The sequence below is a fragment of the Aspergillus aculeatus genome (assembly GCF_001890905.1).
Source record: "Aspergillus aculeatus ATCC 16872 unplaced genomic scaffold ASPACscaffold_5, whole genome shotgun sequence".
In the NCBI taxonomy this organism is placed as follows: domain Eukaryota; kingdom Fungi; phylum Ascomycota; class Eurotiomycetes; order Eurotiales; family Aspergillaceae; genus Aspergillus; species Aspergillus aculeatus.
In genome coordinates, this window is record NW_017962980.1 from 636,973 (window position 1) to 655,384 (window position 18,412).

Genomic DNA, 18,412 nt, shown 5'->3' on the forward strand with positions numbered 1-18,412 from the left:
CTAGTTCAAACCCGAGACCACACATCCACCGCCAACATGCGATTGACCGTCGAACTGATCCAAAATTCCCTCTCGTACATCAACCCGCTCAAGGACCGCGAGTTAGATCTCCGAGGTGCGTTTTTCTCACGAAGCCCCAAATCAACCACCCCCCACCCCCCCGGGGAAATCTGAAAAGTCAGATACTACATCTTGTCTAAAGGAGCTGGATTGATATCGAATTGTTGGCGCGATTGGTGGTATGTAGGGCACAAGATCCCCGCGATTGAGAACTTGGGTATTGCCAAGGTGAGTTTGCCTTCCTCCCCTCAGAAGCAAACTGTCCGCGTCAGACAGTGCGTGCAAAAAGCGAAGACCTAGCTAACCGGGGACTTCTCGGGTGTAGGAACAAGATGCAATCGACCTGACGGACAACGACATCACCACGCTGGGCAACTTCCCCTTCTTCCCGCGGCTGCACACCCTCCTCCTGGCGCGGAACCGCATCAAGCAGATCCAATCGACGCTGGCGGCGTCGGTGCCGAACCTGACGGCCGTGAACCTGACGGCGAACGCGGTGGCGGAGCTGGCGGATCTGGATCCGTTGCGCGGGTTGACCGGGTTGACGCATTTGGTGGTGTTGGAGAATCCGGTGACGAGGAAGGAGGTTAGTTTCCCTTAGGTTGTGGCTCAGGGGATGGCGGTGTATGGCGGGGGGCCTGTCTTTCGTTTACGGTGTTGCTAATCGTCTGGCCGCGCACAGCACTACCGCCACTACCTCATCTGGCGCATCCCCAGCCTGCGGTTCCTGGACTACCAGAAGGTGAAGGACGCGGAGCGCGAGAAGGCGACGGAGCTGTTCGGCACGGCCGAGGAGCCCTCGGCGCTGGCCTCGAAGATCATGGGCGTCAAGTCGCGGACCTTCGACGTGCCGGCCACGGCGCAGCAGATCGGGGCCGCCGCCGCCGCCGGCGGGGACCGTGCGGTGCGGGTGAAGTTGACGGACCGGGAGCGCAAGCGCGTCGAGAAGCTGATCCGCGAGGCCAAGAGTCTGCAGGAGATCACGCGGTTGGAGCGCGAGCTGAATGAGGGACGGATACCGGGCGGTGGGGTGGATTATGCGGATAGTGGGGATGAGATGGAGACTTAGTCCGCTCGTCTCGAGAGGCTTTTGTTGTTATTTGTGGGTTTATTGTATACGGATATTGTTTCAATGGAGTGTGGTTTGGTTTGGTTGGTTTGTTTTGCGGTCTTGTGTAAAGGTGGTTGATTTTGATGGATATCTTGTGGTTAGGAGGTTGGGGACTGGGTAGGGTTGGCTATCATACAGCTGAAGCTTGAGTACTCGAAAGATCAACCGTTTAGCCAAGACTTTGCTACATGGATGTGTGCTGAGTACAGTCCCATTGTCAGGCCAGCACAATCACAATCAGATAAGATATCTTCACGTGAAGATAGGCCCCGACAACATCCGTCCTATAGTCAAAACGTCATCAGCTCCCATATTTCCCTGATTCCCGCTGCATTTATTCCTATTAATCCCACCGACTTACTCCTACAATCCCCCCTTACTTAACACCCTTACAATTATTCCGAACCCAACAGCCCAGTAACGGTGAAAATCAATCTGGCATCACCAAACCACCGCCTCAAACACCTCACCCGCCTCCTCCAAGTCCAAGTCCAACTCCAACCCCACCGACCCCTCACCACCAGCGCCCAAATGTCCCAAGCAAAAGCAAAAGCACCAGCACCCTGGTCTCCTCTCCTCAAATCCCACCTAACCTCCAGCAAAAGCAAATCCTTCACCCTTTCCACCGTCACCCACCACCCAACCACCGGCCTCCCCGTCCCGCGCTCGCGCACCTGCGAGCTGCGCGGCTTCTTCCCGGATGTGCTGAGCCTACACCCCAGCGCCGCCTCGGCGCTCGACGCCCAAGGCATCGGCCGGATTCCTTCCGGGCTGGAGAGCGATATGCCCGTGTTCACGACGGATATACGGATGGCGAAGGTGGGCGAGTTGGGGGTTAGTGGCGGGCAGGTGGAGGGGGTGCTTTGGTTGGAGGGGGTGCAGGTGCAGTGGCGGGTGAAGGGGGGGACGTTTGTTTTTGGGGGGGAGGGTAAGGAAGAGGAGCAAAAGGGGAGGGAGGTGGTTTGGCAAGGGGTTCGAGGGGACGATGAGGGGTTTGCTGAGGGGGACTGGGAAAGGATGGTGACGACTTATTTTGCGAGTCATTCGCCGGTTATGCGAGGTTTGTTTTCTCTTGCTTCCGGAGGAGGGGAGGGGGGGGGGGGGGAGATTGGTTTGAAGGGTTGGGCTAATGGCTTACTGGTGAATTTACAGGCACGTTTAGGAACCCGCCGCCGGGACAGCCGCGGTCGAAGCACCGGGAGACTTCGGAGCTGAAGATAGGGCAGAAGGTTGAGGACTTGAGGGACCCTGTTGCGAGACGGAATTTCCGCGTCGTGGTTATTCGGCCCGAAGAGGTGGAGATGTTGGATCTCTCCAAGGCGCCGGATGCTGTTCGTAAGAGGTGGACGGTTGCGAGGGATGGGGATACTGAGAAGTGGGAGGAGGTTGAGCTGTGGCCTTGATATCCTGGTTACTATTTCGGTTGGCACAAAGACAGTGTCTTCTGGGAAGTGCTTCAGTTCTTTGTGTCGACAACGGATTCAAAAGGATTGGGTAAAGGTTCAATGCCTCTTTCAAGACTCTATTGCTGGAACCATTGTCTTTGGTCAAACAAAGGCCTGTCTTGTGCCCCGATATAGCTTGGTCGGATTTAGACTGCTATGCCTTCAGGTTGTTCTGGATATAGATCACTTTCGTCTCAGCTCCTTGTATTCGGATCCATTCAATGACCTATCATTGTAGTTTCCCTCATGCTGAAGGCTCGAGTAGCTCTATCATTGGGATATATAGACTGTCGGTTGGGACTCGCACCGGATATTGACAGCAATCCCACAGCCAGCTAGCTACTATCAGGCCACTATTCTAATCACTATAGCTCTACATCCCAACTCCACAGTAGCTTATTCCTATCTTCGCAACAATTCGTTGAGCCATGGCTCGAGTCATAAATACAGGACCCGGAGACACCGGTGCCAAGGTTGCTGGAACGGCCCAAAAGAGGCAGACGAGATCTACCACCGCTGAAACTGCACAGGCAACCGCTGGGCCATCGACTGGGAAGGTGCCCACCACTGGAAAGCAGGCTGCTCAACCTGCTAGTTCAGTGGCCGGACCATCGACCGCAAAGGTAGCTGTACCGACAGCTGCGAAGAACAATGGAAAGGTTTGTTGCGCGTTGTCTGAGAAAGAAGCTGTCTTTCGCCATGCCTGTACTAACTGTTGCAATATCAGCCCAAGCGTGGTAGACCTAGAACAGCATGTTCACCATGTCGCCGCGCCAAAAAGCCATGTCCGCATATGAGAAAGGAGGAGGAGGAGGAAGAGGAAGAGGATGATGATGATGATCAGAAGAAGCTTTCTGAAAAGGCGAAGGGCAAACAAAAGATGAAGCGTGCCGATGATGATGATGGCGATGACGGCGACGGTAATCAGAAGCAGCTTTCTGAAAAGGCGAAGGGCAAACAAAAGAGAAAGCGTGCCGATGACGATGACGATGACGATGACAATGCTCCAGGCCCAATACAAGTTAAAAAACGGGGTCGACCTGCTAAGAATCAAGCAGCTATTGCTGAACCTTCAACCGTCCCTCGAACTGTTGCCGGTCCTTCAGGGAGTGCTCCTGCGCCTGCAGCACCTGCAAACTTATCCAACCCACTGACGGCTGCCGGGCATATCGTAACACACCAGTACATGAGTCAGCAACTGGGCCAGCGACTCGACGAGGCTGAAAAGAGGTGGACAGAAGCCATGGATGCCATGATGAAGGCCAAGCAGGCTTTGGATGCCTGGAAAGACTTCTACTTGAAGCACAAGGGATCGCCCAGTTAGCCAATCTCGGGCGCCACCAGCTCAGCAGCTGAGCTCAGTTAGCATGTATAGAGCATTTTTTTGCGGTGCAATAGAGTTCGTTCATTTTGTTTTACTTGGTGTCTTAGGTGAGCTCGACCATTAGATTTCAGAGACGAATTTGTGGCTGATTGAGGTCTATGATTCGAATAATATTCGGCGATGCCGAAATTACTCGGCATAAGACTGGTGGCTTGCACATGACGAAGCTGTGTTCCGGAGAACAATCAATCACTGCACAGCCAAAAGCGTCCAGCAAAGGTTGTGTGATCCGTGAAAAGTTGGCAAGGTATCGTTTGGACCGCATGCTCTCTTGCGGGACATTTTCCGAAGTACCATGTCGTGCGTTATGACCGGTGGGCGGATCGATAAGCATTAGCGTCTCGTGCTCGATACCGTACCAGTATGTTCACCAACCAAGGCATCACCGAAGGACATGTCATCGCGGCCAGGGGTGTTACCTCCCTTCCATCTTCGAAGGATCACACAACATAACAACCACCGGGCCAACCAGCTACCGGTTTCCTGACTTGGGGCGATCGGCAGTTCCATCCAGTCAAACATGATAGACTGCAAGACATGATAACTCGACAGCTACGTGGGTTTTGATCGTCGGCTTGAAACTTGTCCCTAATAAGGGGAGGAGCTGGGAGGGTATAATGTTCGGATATAAGCAGCACGGTGAGGATGCTAGCGCATCCCCGCCGTCATCCGTCGCAAGGTGCATATACACCGTTACGTGTCATGACTCGCTTGGGTAAAGTCGCCGTTACCATAATCAAACAAAGCGACCATTGCGTTCGGATCTCCCCTGCTGGTTGCATCGTTCATGGATTCCTTGCTTGTTCGACAGTCATCGGCACCAGGCAGAAGGAGGAGCGGAACGGTTGGACAAGGTGCATGCTGGTTTTCAAACTCGCTTGTGGTCGCCGAGGCACGTGCTGCCACCTCAAGGCGTCTTGTTGCTACTCAGTACAATCGAGTCGTGAGACTTCCCCTGTTTGAGATTAATGACCGGTCAGGCTTCGAGAAATCCTCAAACATATGGAGGGTCTCATTTTTCTAGAAGGTACTTCCTTTTCGACAAGTACTGCGGCTGAAGCTGCGAGTCAGCGACTTTAGTGGAGGGGAGTCAACGGCCCCCATTAATGAATCAGTAACTAAACTCGTAGTTCTCGTGCATCCAAGCAAGCAGTGGAAGGAACCGTAGCGGTACTTCGTTAGCGGCTGTTCACCGCTTGTCCGTCTCTTGCAGGGGACATGGATGTGATTCCATCTCGGAGTCGTTTGTTCTTGGAAGGAAAGCGACAGGAAAAGTCGCAGTAGTAATACTCACTAATAGTAGTAGTAATTCCCAGGCATCACATGGTGATTGAGAAAGGGAAGGAAGCTTCCGTATTGTCCGAGTGGCCGGAAGGGAGGAAATGCAGAGTGGTACTGGATGTACTGACTGGTACGGGTAAGATTACGGCCAAGTTCACAGACCCACGCCTCGGGCTTCACTTTTCGGGGACGTCACTTTTAGCTTCCTCTGTAACTTCTTCCCGCCAAACCTACCAGTCTTCATTCTTACTCTCTTACCCTTTGGCTGTTGCTCTCTCTCTCTCTCTCTCTCTTCCCTGAGTCCTTTTCTCCAGCATTTCCCCCCTCTTCTCTCCCCTTTCCTCCCTCCTTTCCCCTCCCCTCATTTAGCTGCTCTCACTCTTTCCTCCACTCAACTTGCTGGAAATTCATTTTTATTTTCTTTTTTTTTGATATTATTGTTTGCCTAATCTAAATCTCCCCGTCCGCTAATTTAGTGCCACACACCTTCGCGTGCACTAGTCCCTGACCCATGGAGCCATCATTGTAAGGGTCTTATTAGAGTAGCTCGCCCAGGCTCAATTTCATCATCACCATACTCAATCTTCTCTCCTTTATCGGCCATTCCTAACGATCTTACGACAAGACGACCTACCGTTGTACCGCCCCCTTTGATCCTCCTCCTGGCCGGTCAGCAGGGTAGCTTCTATATCCCGGGGACTATCGCGCGGTCCCACAACCTTCCAGATCGACCTCGGACTCGGAAGTACATATCCGAGGGCCGAAGCACTTTTCACCCCTTTCCCAAATCAAAACCCCAACCCACACCATGACCATCGGCGAACAGATGGACGCTCTGGGAGCATTTTCCTATCTGTCGGACAATGCACCGACTTGGATAGGTCAACTGTCTGATCTAGCTAACCACACTGCCGCCAAACATGCCGAATACGCCAATGCCTACAAACGACACGCCGCCCAGAGAACCCGCCGCCGCAGAAACAGCTCTGTCTGCTCCATTCGCACGGATGACTTGAATTCGACGATTGCCAACACCGAGAGCCCGTCTCTCTCATCTGCCCCTGAAGCTCGAGAAGGAACTGCAATCACCACTCCGAATACCTCTCAAAATCAGCCGAACTCGAATCCCCGAAAACGCGGAGCGGACGAGGCACCCTCGGTGGACTCGAGTGATGGGGAAATCTTTGTCAGTACACGACACAACCTTATCATTGAGTATGATGGACACACACAGAAGACCTTAGAGGAAATGGTCCGCAATATTGGGACTGCCCGCAACAACATTCGCAAAGGAAAGATGTCACAGCTGCGCACATCCGGGTATCGCAGTGCCATGATGAGTCGCGGTTCAAGGATGTCGCCAATCACTGCTTCGCTTGCAAGCCCTACCTCAACGGAGGATGAACTTCTGACTAGCATCCGTAACGCTCGGAGACAGGGTCCCCCGGCGACCCGAGCCCCGGCCGCGTCGCAGGCATCCCCCTTTGATGCCGCCGAGAAACAGCTGGAGGTTGTCCATGGACTGTGTGAAACCGCCGCCTACCATTTTCTCCGGGCGGGCGACTGTTCAACAGAATTAGTTACGGTGAAGCAGAAGCTTCAGAGTTTGCTCGACCTGGCCACCAAAGAAGTACACCGACTCAAGGCAGACCAACCACACGTGGCTGTGGTGCAGGAGGAGAAGAAAGCACCAACGCCTGAACCGTTACCTGCCCCAACACAAACAACTAGGGACGGTGACCATTCCGTAACGAAGATGGCTACCATTGAGGTAGATGACGGATCTGACTCGGTCGAATCCATTGACTTGACGGTCTTTCGATCCGACCGGATCCGCCGATAGAAAAACGAAGGTCCAGAATTGAAACACAGCATTTGGCGGGGACACTCATTTTACAGCGTGCACCGGGGGGGAAAACAAGCATTCGTTCTAATCTTGCACTGGCGATGATACCACTGAACCACACATACCAGCGTTTCCTTTTCTCGAATTTCTTGCGACTGATGCACTTAACCCAGCGTTCTTCCATATATGCAAGCGAGCGTGGCTGTCATCTAATCAATCAATAGCGTGGTCTGGTCTTAGCATACTGGAGTTTAGCCTTTCCTCTCCTTAGCCTTTACATTGTCATAGATTACAAAATTGCTTTCATCAATTAAATTACCATCAACCATAATGTACCTCACATATGTAACCATCAACCATCATCTATAAGTAGTGTAAGCGATCACTACTAGGTGAGTAGTGCACCCGCTCCCCAATCCCCATCCCAAACCCGACCGACTAGTCTAGTCCAACCGTAGCACTGAAAAACCAAAACCCATCAGAACAATACCGGGCTCCATCCACCCGCATGATCGGGCTCCACTCGTCCACGGCAGATTCGACAAATTACATCATTGGCTAATTTCCATCTGCCGTCTGCCAGCAATTAAAAAAAAAGTGACAGGGATCTTGATGCATCCATCGATGGGAGGAGGGAGGGGGAGGGGGGCGCGCAAGGGAAGCCACTCCCGGCTGACGGCTGACGGCTGACGGCTCGGGGCAATCAAACCTTCCTACTACCAAACCGTCCTAATCTACCTACGGGGTACATAAGAATGTTTGGTATTGACTAAGGACTGAAGAAAGCAAGCTTCTTGACTCGTGTCCCGATGGACCAATGATGGGGTCGTCGGGGGTGGGAATCGGGGGGGCCATCGGGGAGGGAGATGGGTCGGTACTTTTGAGGAAGTAGTTCTTTGGATCTGTATGGGTATGTGTATGGGTGTGTATGTACTGTGCTCAGTAAGTGAGGTGTTGCGCGGTGGGATATGCGCTGTAGAAGTGGCGAGCTTGGAGGTGTAACCTTGGTAACTTGGGGGTTCTTTGTTCTGGATGGGAACGTTTCGGGGTGTAATTGGCTGTGGTGACAGCGAGCTCGGAAGGGAGAAGTTTTGACTCTGGGAGTGAGTGTGGGCGGTACTTCCTTAGGGCGATCGGGGTAGTGGGAAATGTGGTTGCAGAACTGAATTTAAAGGTGGGGTTGACAGGTCAACCTGGTAAGTTAGGGGGGGGACTAGACCCAGAGGGGGATAGGTTCGTGGCCGAGACAGCGGCCGCTGCCGGGCTGGTTGGATGTGCTCCAGGCTTGGGGGCTGGTGAGTATCTTACTGTGGGTTAGCCAAGTTGAGGATTATTGCCTGAAGCTTTATTCTGGGCTACAATGGCAGCAGAGCGTTATTTGATGAGCTGAAGTTAGGACCTAGGATCCATTGTCTCGCTTTGAGCCGTTGCATATCGGTTTAGTTGCTTGCTATTTGATTCGCTCCACCATGACCTGGTTCGTGATATTATGGGCCCTGCTGCTGAGCATATTATGTGTCGCATCATCCAAGCCTGCTACCGAGGGCTAGAATTCACACCAATCTCGAATTGAAAGTCGAATGCTCAGTTCAGTCGCTACCTCAGATACCTTCAAGACTCTCGTGCTGGGACAGCGAGGTTTAGCGATGATTTCTTTCACAGCATCAACGGGACTCTTGAAATGAGACATAGTAAGCTATTGATCCAGTACAGCAATAAGCTTTATCATCTTGCAGTCATCGAATAACATGAACGGCTGATCTTATCTGATCTGATATTTGATCCGACTTTCTGTCTTACCTACTCAGTACTCTTCCCTATATGCTGGCTGACCTTCGGACTAAGCCACCTGGCCTATTGGCCCAACCTGAATGTGATTCTTTTCTGCGAGCTCTTGTACAACGGAAAACCTGGTGACTAGTTCCTCTGCATGGTCCCGGGTGCTTAAGGTACGGGCGAGGAGGGAGGTCTGGAGAATGGAAGGTTGTGAAAGAGGCTGACAGGCACTTGTACAAAGGGAGGAGAAGGACATGCGCGTCGAAGATAATCCATATGCACCTGTGTCAGACACTTGCCAATGACCCCATGCTGCTATCTGATGTTGCTCACTTTCGGTTCTCGGGTCTTACGACAATGAACTGTGATGAAATCTCGTGGTCTGCTTGTACTCTAGGAATCGGGCTTGCGAGTTCAATATAAGGTAGATACCGGTAATTCCATCAGACAACCCACTCGAGAACAGTCAAGGACCCCATGCACATGAACAGATCATTCACCTTGCACCGACAGGAGTCATTCACCCTACCGTTGGATTGGGGTAGTACAGTCCATCGGACGCGGAACGGGAGTGACTATGAGGGGCGGTGGTGCCTGCCATTCCGACAAGCTACAGCAGGACTATCTCTGAAAGAGAGTGAATACACCCCTTCCAGGCATTCACAACCATCTATTATCATTGTCTGGCAATATCCTATTGTTCACCAGCATATCTATTATTATCATTATCCAAGCCCGTTCTCCTCACGCTGGAATATTCTTATCAGATCCTCCTATAAAACGCCTAGGTCCACCATCTGATGTTGACCATCTTCATCTAGACCATGCATCTAGTTCAACTTGACTCTATCACACCTAATGGACGTCTGCGATGAGCAATCGGGAATTTCACGTCATCATAGTGGGCGCGTCGATCGCGGGCCTGACTCTCGCTCACTGTCTTTCCAGCGCCAATGTCGACTTCACAATTCTGGAGGCCAGGGCCAGTCAGATCACTCAGGGTACTGGGCTCGTACTGCAGCCAAACGGGGCCCGGATTCTGGACCAATTGGGGTTGTATGATAAGGTACTGCGCCAGGCCGAGCGCATCGTGTCATACACAACATATTTCGACAGTGGGGGCCTCCTACTAGACATTGACACACGGCACATAACTTCTCGGCGGTAAGATCTGATCAATGTGATTGTTGTTGAGCGGAGCTGATCTGAAGGTAGGACGGGCTATCCGCTCTCCATCATCTCACGGCAAGCATTATTGAGTATCCTCTTCGACTACCTTCCTCGCCAAGACCGCATCCGCTTCAACCAGAAGGTTATTCAAGTAGCCCCATCGCCCCGGGAAGTTATTGTTCACACCGCCGATGGTTCACGACTCTCTGGGGATATAGTGGTTGGAGCAGATGGTGTACATTCCATTGTACGCTCACAAATGTGGCAATACATCCAATCCAACAGACGCGTTGCTCGGTTTGTTCTGGCGAGGGAGATCCCTCGGAAAACATCGTTTGCTGGAGTCTTTGGCACTGCCAACCCTGTCGCAGGACTCAAAACGGGCGTAGTCTACCGTACAGTTGGAGCTGGATGGGTAATGCTCATCATGGTCGGCAAAGATGCACAAGTTTTCTGGTTCATCTCCATAGCAAGGCCGCATTCGAGTCGGCAGGCTTGGAGACGTCAGCAGGGGAAGACGAGCGTCGCACCGCTCCTGGCACCATTCCTCGACAAACATGTATCCAGTGAGGTCACCTTCAGGGAGCTATATGACCGCACAAATTCGTTCACGCTCGTTCCGCTCGAGGAGTCTTTCCAGAATCAATGGTCAGCAGGCCGATTTGCATGTATAGGGGACGCGGTGAACAAGGTAGGCAACCGTGCTCTACCATACCATCAGCCCCTAGGCTAGAACTGACCGGTTTGCAGACAACTCCCAACATAGGGCAAGGGGCGAATTGTGCCATGGAGACAGCTGCTTCCCTTGGAAATTACATCATGCTAGCCAGCAGAACCGATGCTCCCTGGACGGAAGCCTATCTGGAGTCACGATTACAGACTTGGGAGAACGAGTACAGAGGTAGAATGAGGCTGTTCTCGTGGGTATCGCAGTCAGTCGCACGCGTGGAGGCAGGTAGTAACTGGTGGCTAAGACTTCTCCGATCTTACTTCAATCACTACCATGCCGCAATGGGGATTGCCCTTCTCGGTGATCTAACCCCACAAACGGCACGAGTACAGCATCTTCCGTTACCTTCGCGACGAACAGCTACTCCAAAGAGTCGGAGTGACCTGCAGGAGAAGAATTGGAGTGTTCGATTCTCAGGATTGCCTGTTGTGTCAACCATGATTGTGGCATTGCTGTTCATTGTCCAGTCGCTCACAAGACCAGAGGATGGTGGAGTAGATTAGCTGGCTTGGCTAGGGCCATAGCTTGGATAGAACAGGAGCTGAACTCGCACCACGGAAATTTTTTGCGCGATATGATCTCCGACGGGGGCGAAATAATAGTGGAAGGAAGGCAGCCGTAATGTTTTGAGGCGGCATGAAGCGAAAAGAGATTTGGCTCGCTTCCCGCTCCGCCAGTTGAGCCCACCTGCGGGATTTACCAAAGCCACTGATCTCAGTCTCGATCCAGCTTCAGGTCCAAGCTGCTTTGATGACTGGTTCGGATTAACCCCTCAACCTCGCACTCCGCATGTGGTATTGATGACAAGCGACTGGGCCCTGCAAAAAATCTCGCATGGCAGCTGCATAGCGTCAAGAGCATGGTTGACACATGACAGAATGTGACCCCAAGTATAAAGAGCAAGCAAAGCACAATACGCTTTTGCCCGTATTATTCTCTCCTTCAGCCTTCTCTTCTTCATCTATCTCTTTGGCGTCTGCTTTCCTCAGAGGCTCTCTACCCTCTAGTCCAACATGGCGCACCAACGGTCAAGCTCGCCAAAAGCAGAGGCAACCCGCCTCCGCTGGCAGGAGGTAGACGAAGAGACTGGTCTCCAGCCCAAAAAACCGCTTCCAGATCTTTCAAGGACTGTGTCAACCATGTCAAACAACTCTCAAATGTCTGCGCAGAGTCGAAACCGGAGGGCAACTGTTGATCCTTCACTTTCATTGCCCATCCATTACCGCACTGTGTGAGTGCTTTTGCTTGAATTCTGCAAGCATGATCTCAGCAAAAAAAGCTAACAATGACCGCTGTAGCTCCTTTGATATTGACGAAGCAAGAGAAAAGGAACTTGCTGAGACCGCCAAAACAAAGAACAATGTCGTGACAGGTAGACATTCTCAACGCAAACTTGTTATTCTGCGGGTTGCGGCTGACTTGCAATTTCTTTCCAGACCTTTCGAACCTCGACTGGCATCAAATTTCCACCGAAGAGCTACAGAAACGATGGAAAGTCGATATATCGCAGGGGCTCTCGCGCGAACAAGTTCAGCAACGCTTACAGGAATATGGAAAGAATGCTCTTTCGCCACTGCCACACCAGTGGTTCTGGCAGATATTCGGTTATTTCTTCAAAGGCTTCGGAGCCATCCTCCTTATAGGAAGTGTTCTGGTGTTTGTCTCGTGGAAGCCTCTCGGGCAACCCCCAGCTATAGCCAACCTTGCCTTGGCTATCGTTCTACTTGCTGTGTTCTTCATTCAAGCTGGGTTTAATGCGTGGCAAGATTGGTCATCATCACGAGTGATGGCTTCGATCACTGCCATGCTGCCAGAAAGTTGTCTTGTCCTCCGCGACAGCTCACTCACTGTGGTCTCTGGGCCGGAAATTGTTCCTGGTGATGTGGTGCATCTCACGGCTGGAACCAAACTACCTGCTGATTTGCGCCTGGTCGAAGTCTCGACTGACGCGAGCTTCGATCGTTCGATCCTGACTGGTATGCCCCCTCCCAAGACATATGGTGGCAGCTTGTTCTAAGAAGCTTTTGAAGGTGAATCCGCCCCAATCAATGGAACGATCAGCTCGACGGATGACAACTACCTCGAGACACATTGTATTGGTCTGCAAGGGACACACTGCGTGGCTGGAAGTGCCGTGGGCGTCGTCGTCTCCACTGGTGACTCGACCGTCTTTGGTCGAATTGCCAAGCTGACCAGTGAGCCCAAGACAGGCTTGACCACCTTGGAAAAAGAGATCTTGCGCTTCGTGTCGTTCATTGTTGCAATCATGCTAGCTATGATCATTCTTGTTGTTGGGGTCTGGTATGATTTGCCTGAAGCGCAGCATGTTGCTCGATACTCACAATCTATAGGGCTGGATGGCTTCGAAAAAATCATCCTGACTGGATCAACGTCCCTACGTTGATCGTCGACTGCGTGAGCGTCGCTATCGCATTCATTCCTGAAGGCCTTCCAATCGCCCTTACCGCAAATTTGACAATCACTGCCAACCTCATGAGCAAGAACAAGATTCTGTGCAAATCGCTGAAGACTGTGGAGACTCTGGGTGCTGTCTCTGTAATCTGCTCCGACAAGACTGGAACGTTGACAAGGGTTTGTCCCATGTAATTGCCAGAGCGTCACTGTTCACTAACTTTGTGGCCTGCCAGAACAAAATGTTTGTTACAGAGTGTGCCATCTCGACAGTCTGCTTTAGCCCTGATTCGGCAAGGGCCGAGATGAACAGGAGAGGCAAGAAGAGCGGAGTCCACCAGCTTCGCGCTATGGCCGGTCTCTGCAATGCAGCTGAATTTGATGCCGCATCCATGCAGCTCCCGCTCCACGAGAGAGAGATCCACGGAAATGCCACTGACCAAGCCGTCCTGAGGTTATCCGAGGGTTTGGGATCGGTAGCCAAACTGCGCCAAACGTGGAAAAAGACCTATGAGCTGGCTTTCAACAGCAAGAACAAATTTATGGTACGGACATTCACACTTGCCGAACCAGAGGGACTAGGACTCGCGATGTCTGCCGCAGAGTCTTCGCAGTTCAAGCGCAGCGACATGTAAGTTGGCAAACGCGCATTCCTTTGGGCAAAATACTTACAGACTCTGGGTAGTCTCTTCACGATTAAAGGTGCACCGGACATTCTTATCGACAGATGCTCGCAATTCATTGATCTTGATGGCAGCGTGCAACCACTGGAAGCGCGGATGCTGGCTCGGATGAAAGAAGTCAAGGACCAGTGGTCTGCAGAAGGAAAGCGCGTAATTCTTCTCGCGCGAAAACTCCTCTCCTCGGCTGAGATAATGTTTCAGCCATCCTCACACGAGTATGAGACTGAAATGCTGAACCGAGCGAAGACCGGGCTGGTTCTAGTCGGCATGGTCGGCATTGTCGATCCTCCGAGGGAAGAAATTCCAGACGTCATCAGTACCCTGCGACGCGCAGGGATTCGGATCTTCATGGTGCGTACCCGTACAGATATTGAGAGCTGGGCTGCATTGTGCTAACTGCATCTCCACCAGGTAACCGGCGACTTTGGCCTCACAGCGCTGGCTATCGCACGGCAATGTGGAATTGTTAGCACAAACGGTCTCGTTGATGATGCGACTGCTCTCAGAAGATCAGCGGACTCCGAGAAGGCCTCCAGTGCTCCTACTGCCTCCGCGATCACCATCAGTGGAGCTGACCTTATGAGTCTCAATGACCACCAGTGGGAACAACTCTGTCAGTACCAGGAAATTGTCTTTTGGCGAACCACTCCCGAGCAAAAGCTTCGTATTGTTCGCGAGTTCCGCGCAAGAGACGAGATTGTCGGCATGACTGGCGACGGTGTCAATGATGCGCCTTCTCTGAAGGCAGCTGACATCGGCATCGCACTGGGTAGCGGGTCCGACATTGCCATCGAGGCCTCTGACATGGTTCTTCTGGAGTCGTTCTCTGCCATCGTCGAAGCGGTACAGTACGGGCGAGTCGTCTTTGACAACTTGAAGAAGACGATTGTCTATCTTCTTCCAGCGGGCTCGTTCTCAGAGTTCTGGCCTGTCTTTTGCAATGTCGTCTTCGGGCTTCCTCAGGTCCTCTCATCCTTTCTGATGATCATCATCTGGTAAACTCCGGCTTCCTTTTTGATAATAACTCCGCATTAGCTAACAAGCTCAACCCGATCAGTTGCTTCACAGACTGCGCGGCTGCCACAGTCCTCGCCTACGAGAAACCCGAAGCCGATGTCCTCCTCCGCCCCCCACGCAAGCCAAAGCAGAACCGCCTCGTAAATTGGAAACTCATCTTCCATGCATACGGTGTTCTTGGCATTATTGAAACCGTCTGCTCTTTTGCCATGGCCTTCTGGTACCTTGAGCGCAACGGCGTCCCCTTCTCCGTCTTCTGGTTCAAGTTCGGCAACTACCCCTCCGACATTGACCAAGACTGGCTCACAGCCCGCCTCAACGAAGCCAGCTCTGTCTACTTTGTCAACCTTGTCGTGATGTAAGTTGCCTCCTCCTCCTCCTCCTCCTCCTCCTCCTCCGCCTCCTCCTCCTCCTGTACCACTGCTCGCCGGTGTTCTCTTCTCGTTCCGACAACTAACAGCGATACCACAATCAGGCAATGGTTCAACCTCATGGCCGTCCGCACCCGCCGCCTCTCCATCTTCTCGCACCCACCAGCCTTCAACAAAAAGACTCAGAACCTGCTCCTATTCCCCGCTATCCTGTTCGCCTTCGTTATGGCCATCTTCTGGCTCTATATTCCCCCGCTCCAGCGCACGTTGAACACGACCAGCGTCCCCGCGATCCATTACTTTCTGCCTGCGGCATTTGGGGTGGGGATCGTGGTGCTGGATGAGCTGCGGAAGGCGGGAGTGAGGCGGTGGCCGAATGGGCTCCTGGCTCGATTCGCGTGGTGAGGTTGCGTTGCTTTTCTTTCTATTTGGCGCTTCGCTTTCTTTTGTGGGCGGTGGTTTTGAGGGAGTATTGGCTAGACGCTAGGCTACATACATATGTTGGCTTGGCTGGTAGGCCTACCGGCAGGTTGCACCCGGTTCCCGGTGCATGTTGGTTCCGGTTTCGACTAGGTTCTCTGCTTTATCCGAATGGGGTAGGTAGACTAGCTTGCAGTGCAGTGGTCTGGGTGGCTTTGGACTCTGTCATGCCTGGTTACTTACTAATTATGGGTTATGGCTGGGTCGGGAGAGGGGGGGCTTAGAGTTTTATTGTTTTTTCATTTCTTGATGTACATACATACATACTTAGTTACATATGATATAAGATAATTGCATGGGTAGGTGACTCCGGTAAGGCGAAGACAATGTCCTGTGTCTATTATTGATTGACTCATTACCCGGATACGGACATCCAGAGCGGTGTTTGCACATTTTGATCAGTAGTCAAGAATTAGTCTGGTCTACTGCCGGTACATCTGAAGACTAGGTATACCATGTGCAATCTGCAGGATTGACAGGCAAGCGCCGTGAATAAGACATGAGTATCATATTGCCATAAGCCCATTCCCAGTGCCTTTATCGTGGATCCAGACTGCCACAGTCTCCAACCTACACTTGCACTCGCGAAACAGGATTTAATTTCAGGTATCATGTATATTTGCTCATAGATCGGACTTTTTAAATAAGAAAAAATTTGGAAATCGGATTTCCAGGACATATACAGCCAACACCACCGAAGTATAGATAGAAGACGTTGCGTGAGATCGTTGCCAGATACAGGACCAGAGAAGGGCGAACGGCGGATTGGGGAAAGGAAAATTACAAGGTAGATGATAGATGGGATAGAGGAAGGTGAAAGAAACGGGGGGCGGGTTTGGGGGGTATTCTGTACAGATGCGGCGAGGGAGAGAGAAAGAGAGATGAAAGGGCAATCTATCACCAGAAGTAGGGGTTGCCGTAGACGTCTTCGTAGCATTGGTAGGAATCGGGGCAGCTATTGCGCGCTTCGGTTAGCATCGGTTGTTTGCGATGGAGCCGCAGAGGATAGTAGGATTAAGAAGACGTACTAGACAGGTTCCTGTCCGAAGATTATATGCCAAGTGTACTCCATAACACCCGCAGCCAGCTTGTCCGACAGCGGGGTGGTCAGCACCCACTCGTAGAACCACATGTAGTCGCTCAGGGGCCGCTGGAGCACCTGGTCGCGCGAGACGGCGAACTGCGAGCAGCAGGCGACGGCGACGACCTCGGGGACGTCGGTGTTGTTGAAGAGCTGCTCCCAAGCGTCCGCGTAGACTCGTTCGGTGGTCTGGCCCGACTGGGGCGGGTTGCGGAAGGGGCGGATCTCGTCCGGGCAGCCGGGGGTCATCTGGCAGCGGAGGTTTGCGTAGCCGTTGCGCTGGACGAAGTCGGTCTGCAGGGCGCGGATCGAGTCGACGTTGCTGTATTCCATGGTGTCGGTGTGCCAGGCGCCTGGGTAGCCGTCGCGGTGGCTGTGGATGAAGACGATCGTCGACGGGAGGTCGTCGTAGTGTTCAATGATGTATTGGAGGTAGGCGAGACTCTCGCGGCCCTTGTTCTGGGGGGTGTGTTTGGCGGCATTGACGTCGTCGACGGTGTAGATGTAATTGCGCCAGCTGCAAGGAAAAGAGCAGGGAGACTCCGTTAGCGAGACAATTCTGCTTCAATTGAGAGGCGCACAGCTGGAGATTCCGGCGCAGCCATGCATAGAAAACAAGAGAAGAGAGTTCGCAAAGATAAAGTTTGGATCGAGGGGAAGCATACTCCGCCAAGTCGTTGCTAACCCAAGCTGTATCCTCCGCGGCCAATTTGGCCATGACAATCACCCGATCATTGGGAACGATAATCGGGGTGGTTTCGTAGACTGGCCGTGACCCGAGCGCGATACCGTCGTCGTTGTCGTCCGCGGCCGCGGCGGGTTGATCCTTCTTCCCCCCTCCCACCACCGGGATTTCCTCCTTAGAGGCCGGGACAGTGGCATCCTTGCTCTTGTCGTTGGTCGCGGCGTCCGACGAGCCCGGACCGCCGCTTACGCCGTTGAAGCTCCAGCCGGACTGGACGCGCGAATCATCCTGGACGAGATCGAGGTGGCGCTTGATCAGGAAGATGGCGACGATAAGGAGGGCGGCCGTACCGATACGGTAGGATAGTCTCATTTCATAACATTTGCTTGCTGTCTTATGGCCGGCGGGGCTTTGGAATGAGGCGTGTGGGTGGCTGAGTTCTGGATAGAAGAAGATTCCAATGAGCGATCGGTTTAAGGCAAGGAGAAGGAGGAGAGGGGGTTGGAAGGGAGGAGGGAGGTAAGTAGTAATAAGAAGCGGAGAAATAAGGAGAGACACAGCGGGCAGCGGACACGGCAGGGCAAGACAGCAAATTAAACATGAGGGCAATTTAGGAAGACTTACTCTATGACGTCGAGTATTGTCTATGACTAGGGAATGGCGATTTCAGTCAGTCAAGAAAAGGCGAGGAAGGGAGTGATTGAAGAAGGAATGAATAGAAGGCAAAGAAGAAGAAAAGAAGCAACAGCAAAGCAGCAAAAGCAGCAATGAAGCAACGAAGCAGAAGCAGAAGAGCGGAAAGGAAAGAAGCAAGAGCCGGCCCCGTCGACGGGGGCCTGAGGCTTATCACCACTGGGTCTTTGCGCGGATTGGTGGATTG

The 18,412-nt window shown here is 52.5% G+C and overlaps 7 protein-coding genes across 7 annotated transcripts; 6 read left to right on the forward strand and 1 right to left on the reverse strand.

The window, feature by feature from the left end:
* The first annotated feature begins 5 nt into the window (after positions 1-5).
* Positions 6-1,279, forward strand: lea1 (U2 snRNP complex subunit LEA1). Its single transcript, XM_020204879.1, has 4 exons — positions 6-115; positions 248-288; positions 386-646; positions 743-1,279. Exons 1-4 carry the CDS (start codon positions 37-39, stop codon positions 1,127-1,129), a joined length of 768 nt encoding a protein of 255 aa, XP_020057685.1. The 5' UTR covers positions 6-36; the 3' UTR covers positions 1,130-1,279.
* Positions 1,280-1,702: 423 nt separating this feature from the next.
* On the forward strand, positions 1,703-2,574 carry ASPACDRAFT_41608 (uncharacterized protein; the record flags this gene model as incomplete). Its single annotated transcript, XM_020200968.1, has 2 exons — positions 1,703-2,099; positions 2,324-2,574. 2 exons carry the CDS (start codon positions 1,703-1,705, stop codon positions 2,572-2,574), a joined length of 648 nt encoding a protein of 215 aa, XP_020057686.1.
* Positions 2,575-3,044: 470 nt separating this feature from the next.
* Positions 3,045-3,940, forward strand: ASPACDRAFT_59057 (uncharacterized protein; the record flags this gene model as incomplete). Its single annotated transcript, XM_020203408.1, has 2 exons — positions 3,045-3,275; positions 3,344-3,940. 2 exons carry the CDS (start codon positions 3,045-3,047, stop codon positions 3,938-3,940), a joined length of 828 nt encoding a protein of 275 aa, XP_020057687.1.
* A 1,708-nt stretch (positions 3,941-5,648) lies between these two features.
* Positions 5,649-7,428, forward strand: ASPACDRAFT_77123 (uncharacterized protein). Its single transcript, XM_020204880.1, has one exon. The coding sequence runs from the start codon at positions 6,090-6,092 to the stop codon at positions 7,122-7,124; it is 1,035 nt and encodes a 344-aa protein (XP_020057688.1). The 5' UTR covers positions 5,649-6,089; the 3' UTR covers positions 7,125-7,428.
* Positions 7,429-9,571: 2,143 nt separating this feature from the next.
* ASPACDRAFT_1898263 (FAD-dependent oxidoreductase) lies at positions 9,572-11,181 on the forward strand (the record flags this gene model as incomplete). The annotated part of the gene is made up of 3 exons (XM_020198737.1): positions 9,572-10,067; positions 10,119-10,764; positions 10,824-11,181. Coding segments are annotated over exons 1-3 (1,296 nt in total), but the record flags the coding sequence as incomplete, so codon positions are not given.
* A 458-nt stretch (positions 11,182-11,639) lies between these two features.
* On the forward strand, positions 11,640-16,086 carry ASPACDRAFT_116015 (cation-translocating P-type ATPase). The gene is made up of 10 exons (XM_020195953.1): positions 11,640-12,034; positions 12,102-12,175; positions 12,240-12,779; positions 12,834-13,104; positions 13,155-13,395; positions 13,452-13,846; positions 13,901-14,249; positions 14,310-14,893; positions 14,956-15,273; positions 15,391-16,086. Exons 1-10 carry the CDS (start codon positions 11,817-11,819, stop codon positions 15,689-15,691), a joined length of 3,291 nt encoding a protein of 1,096 aa, XP_020057690.1. The 5' UTR covers positions 11,640-11,816; the 3' UTR covers positions 15,692-16,086.
* Positions 16,087-16,533: 447 nt separating this feature from the next.
* Positions 16,534-18,292, reverse strand: ASPACDRAFT_77125 (DUF3431 domain-containing protein). The gene is made up of 4 exons (XM_020204881.1): positions 18,157-18,292; positions 17,513-17,972; positions 16,795-17,364; positions 16,534-16,721 (listed from the first exon to the last, which is right to left on the reverse strand). Exons 2-4 carry the CDS (start codon positions 17,902-17,904, stop codon positions 16,664-16,666), a joined length of 1,020 nt encoding a protein of 339 aa, XP_020057691.1. The 5' UTR covers positions 17,905-17,972; positions 18,157-18,292; the 3' UTR covers positions 16,534-16,663.
* Positions 18,293-18,412: the final 120 nt, after the last annotated feature.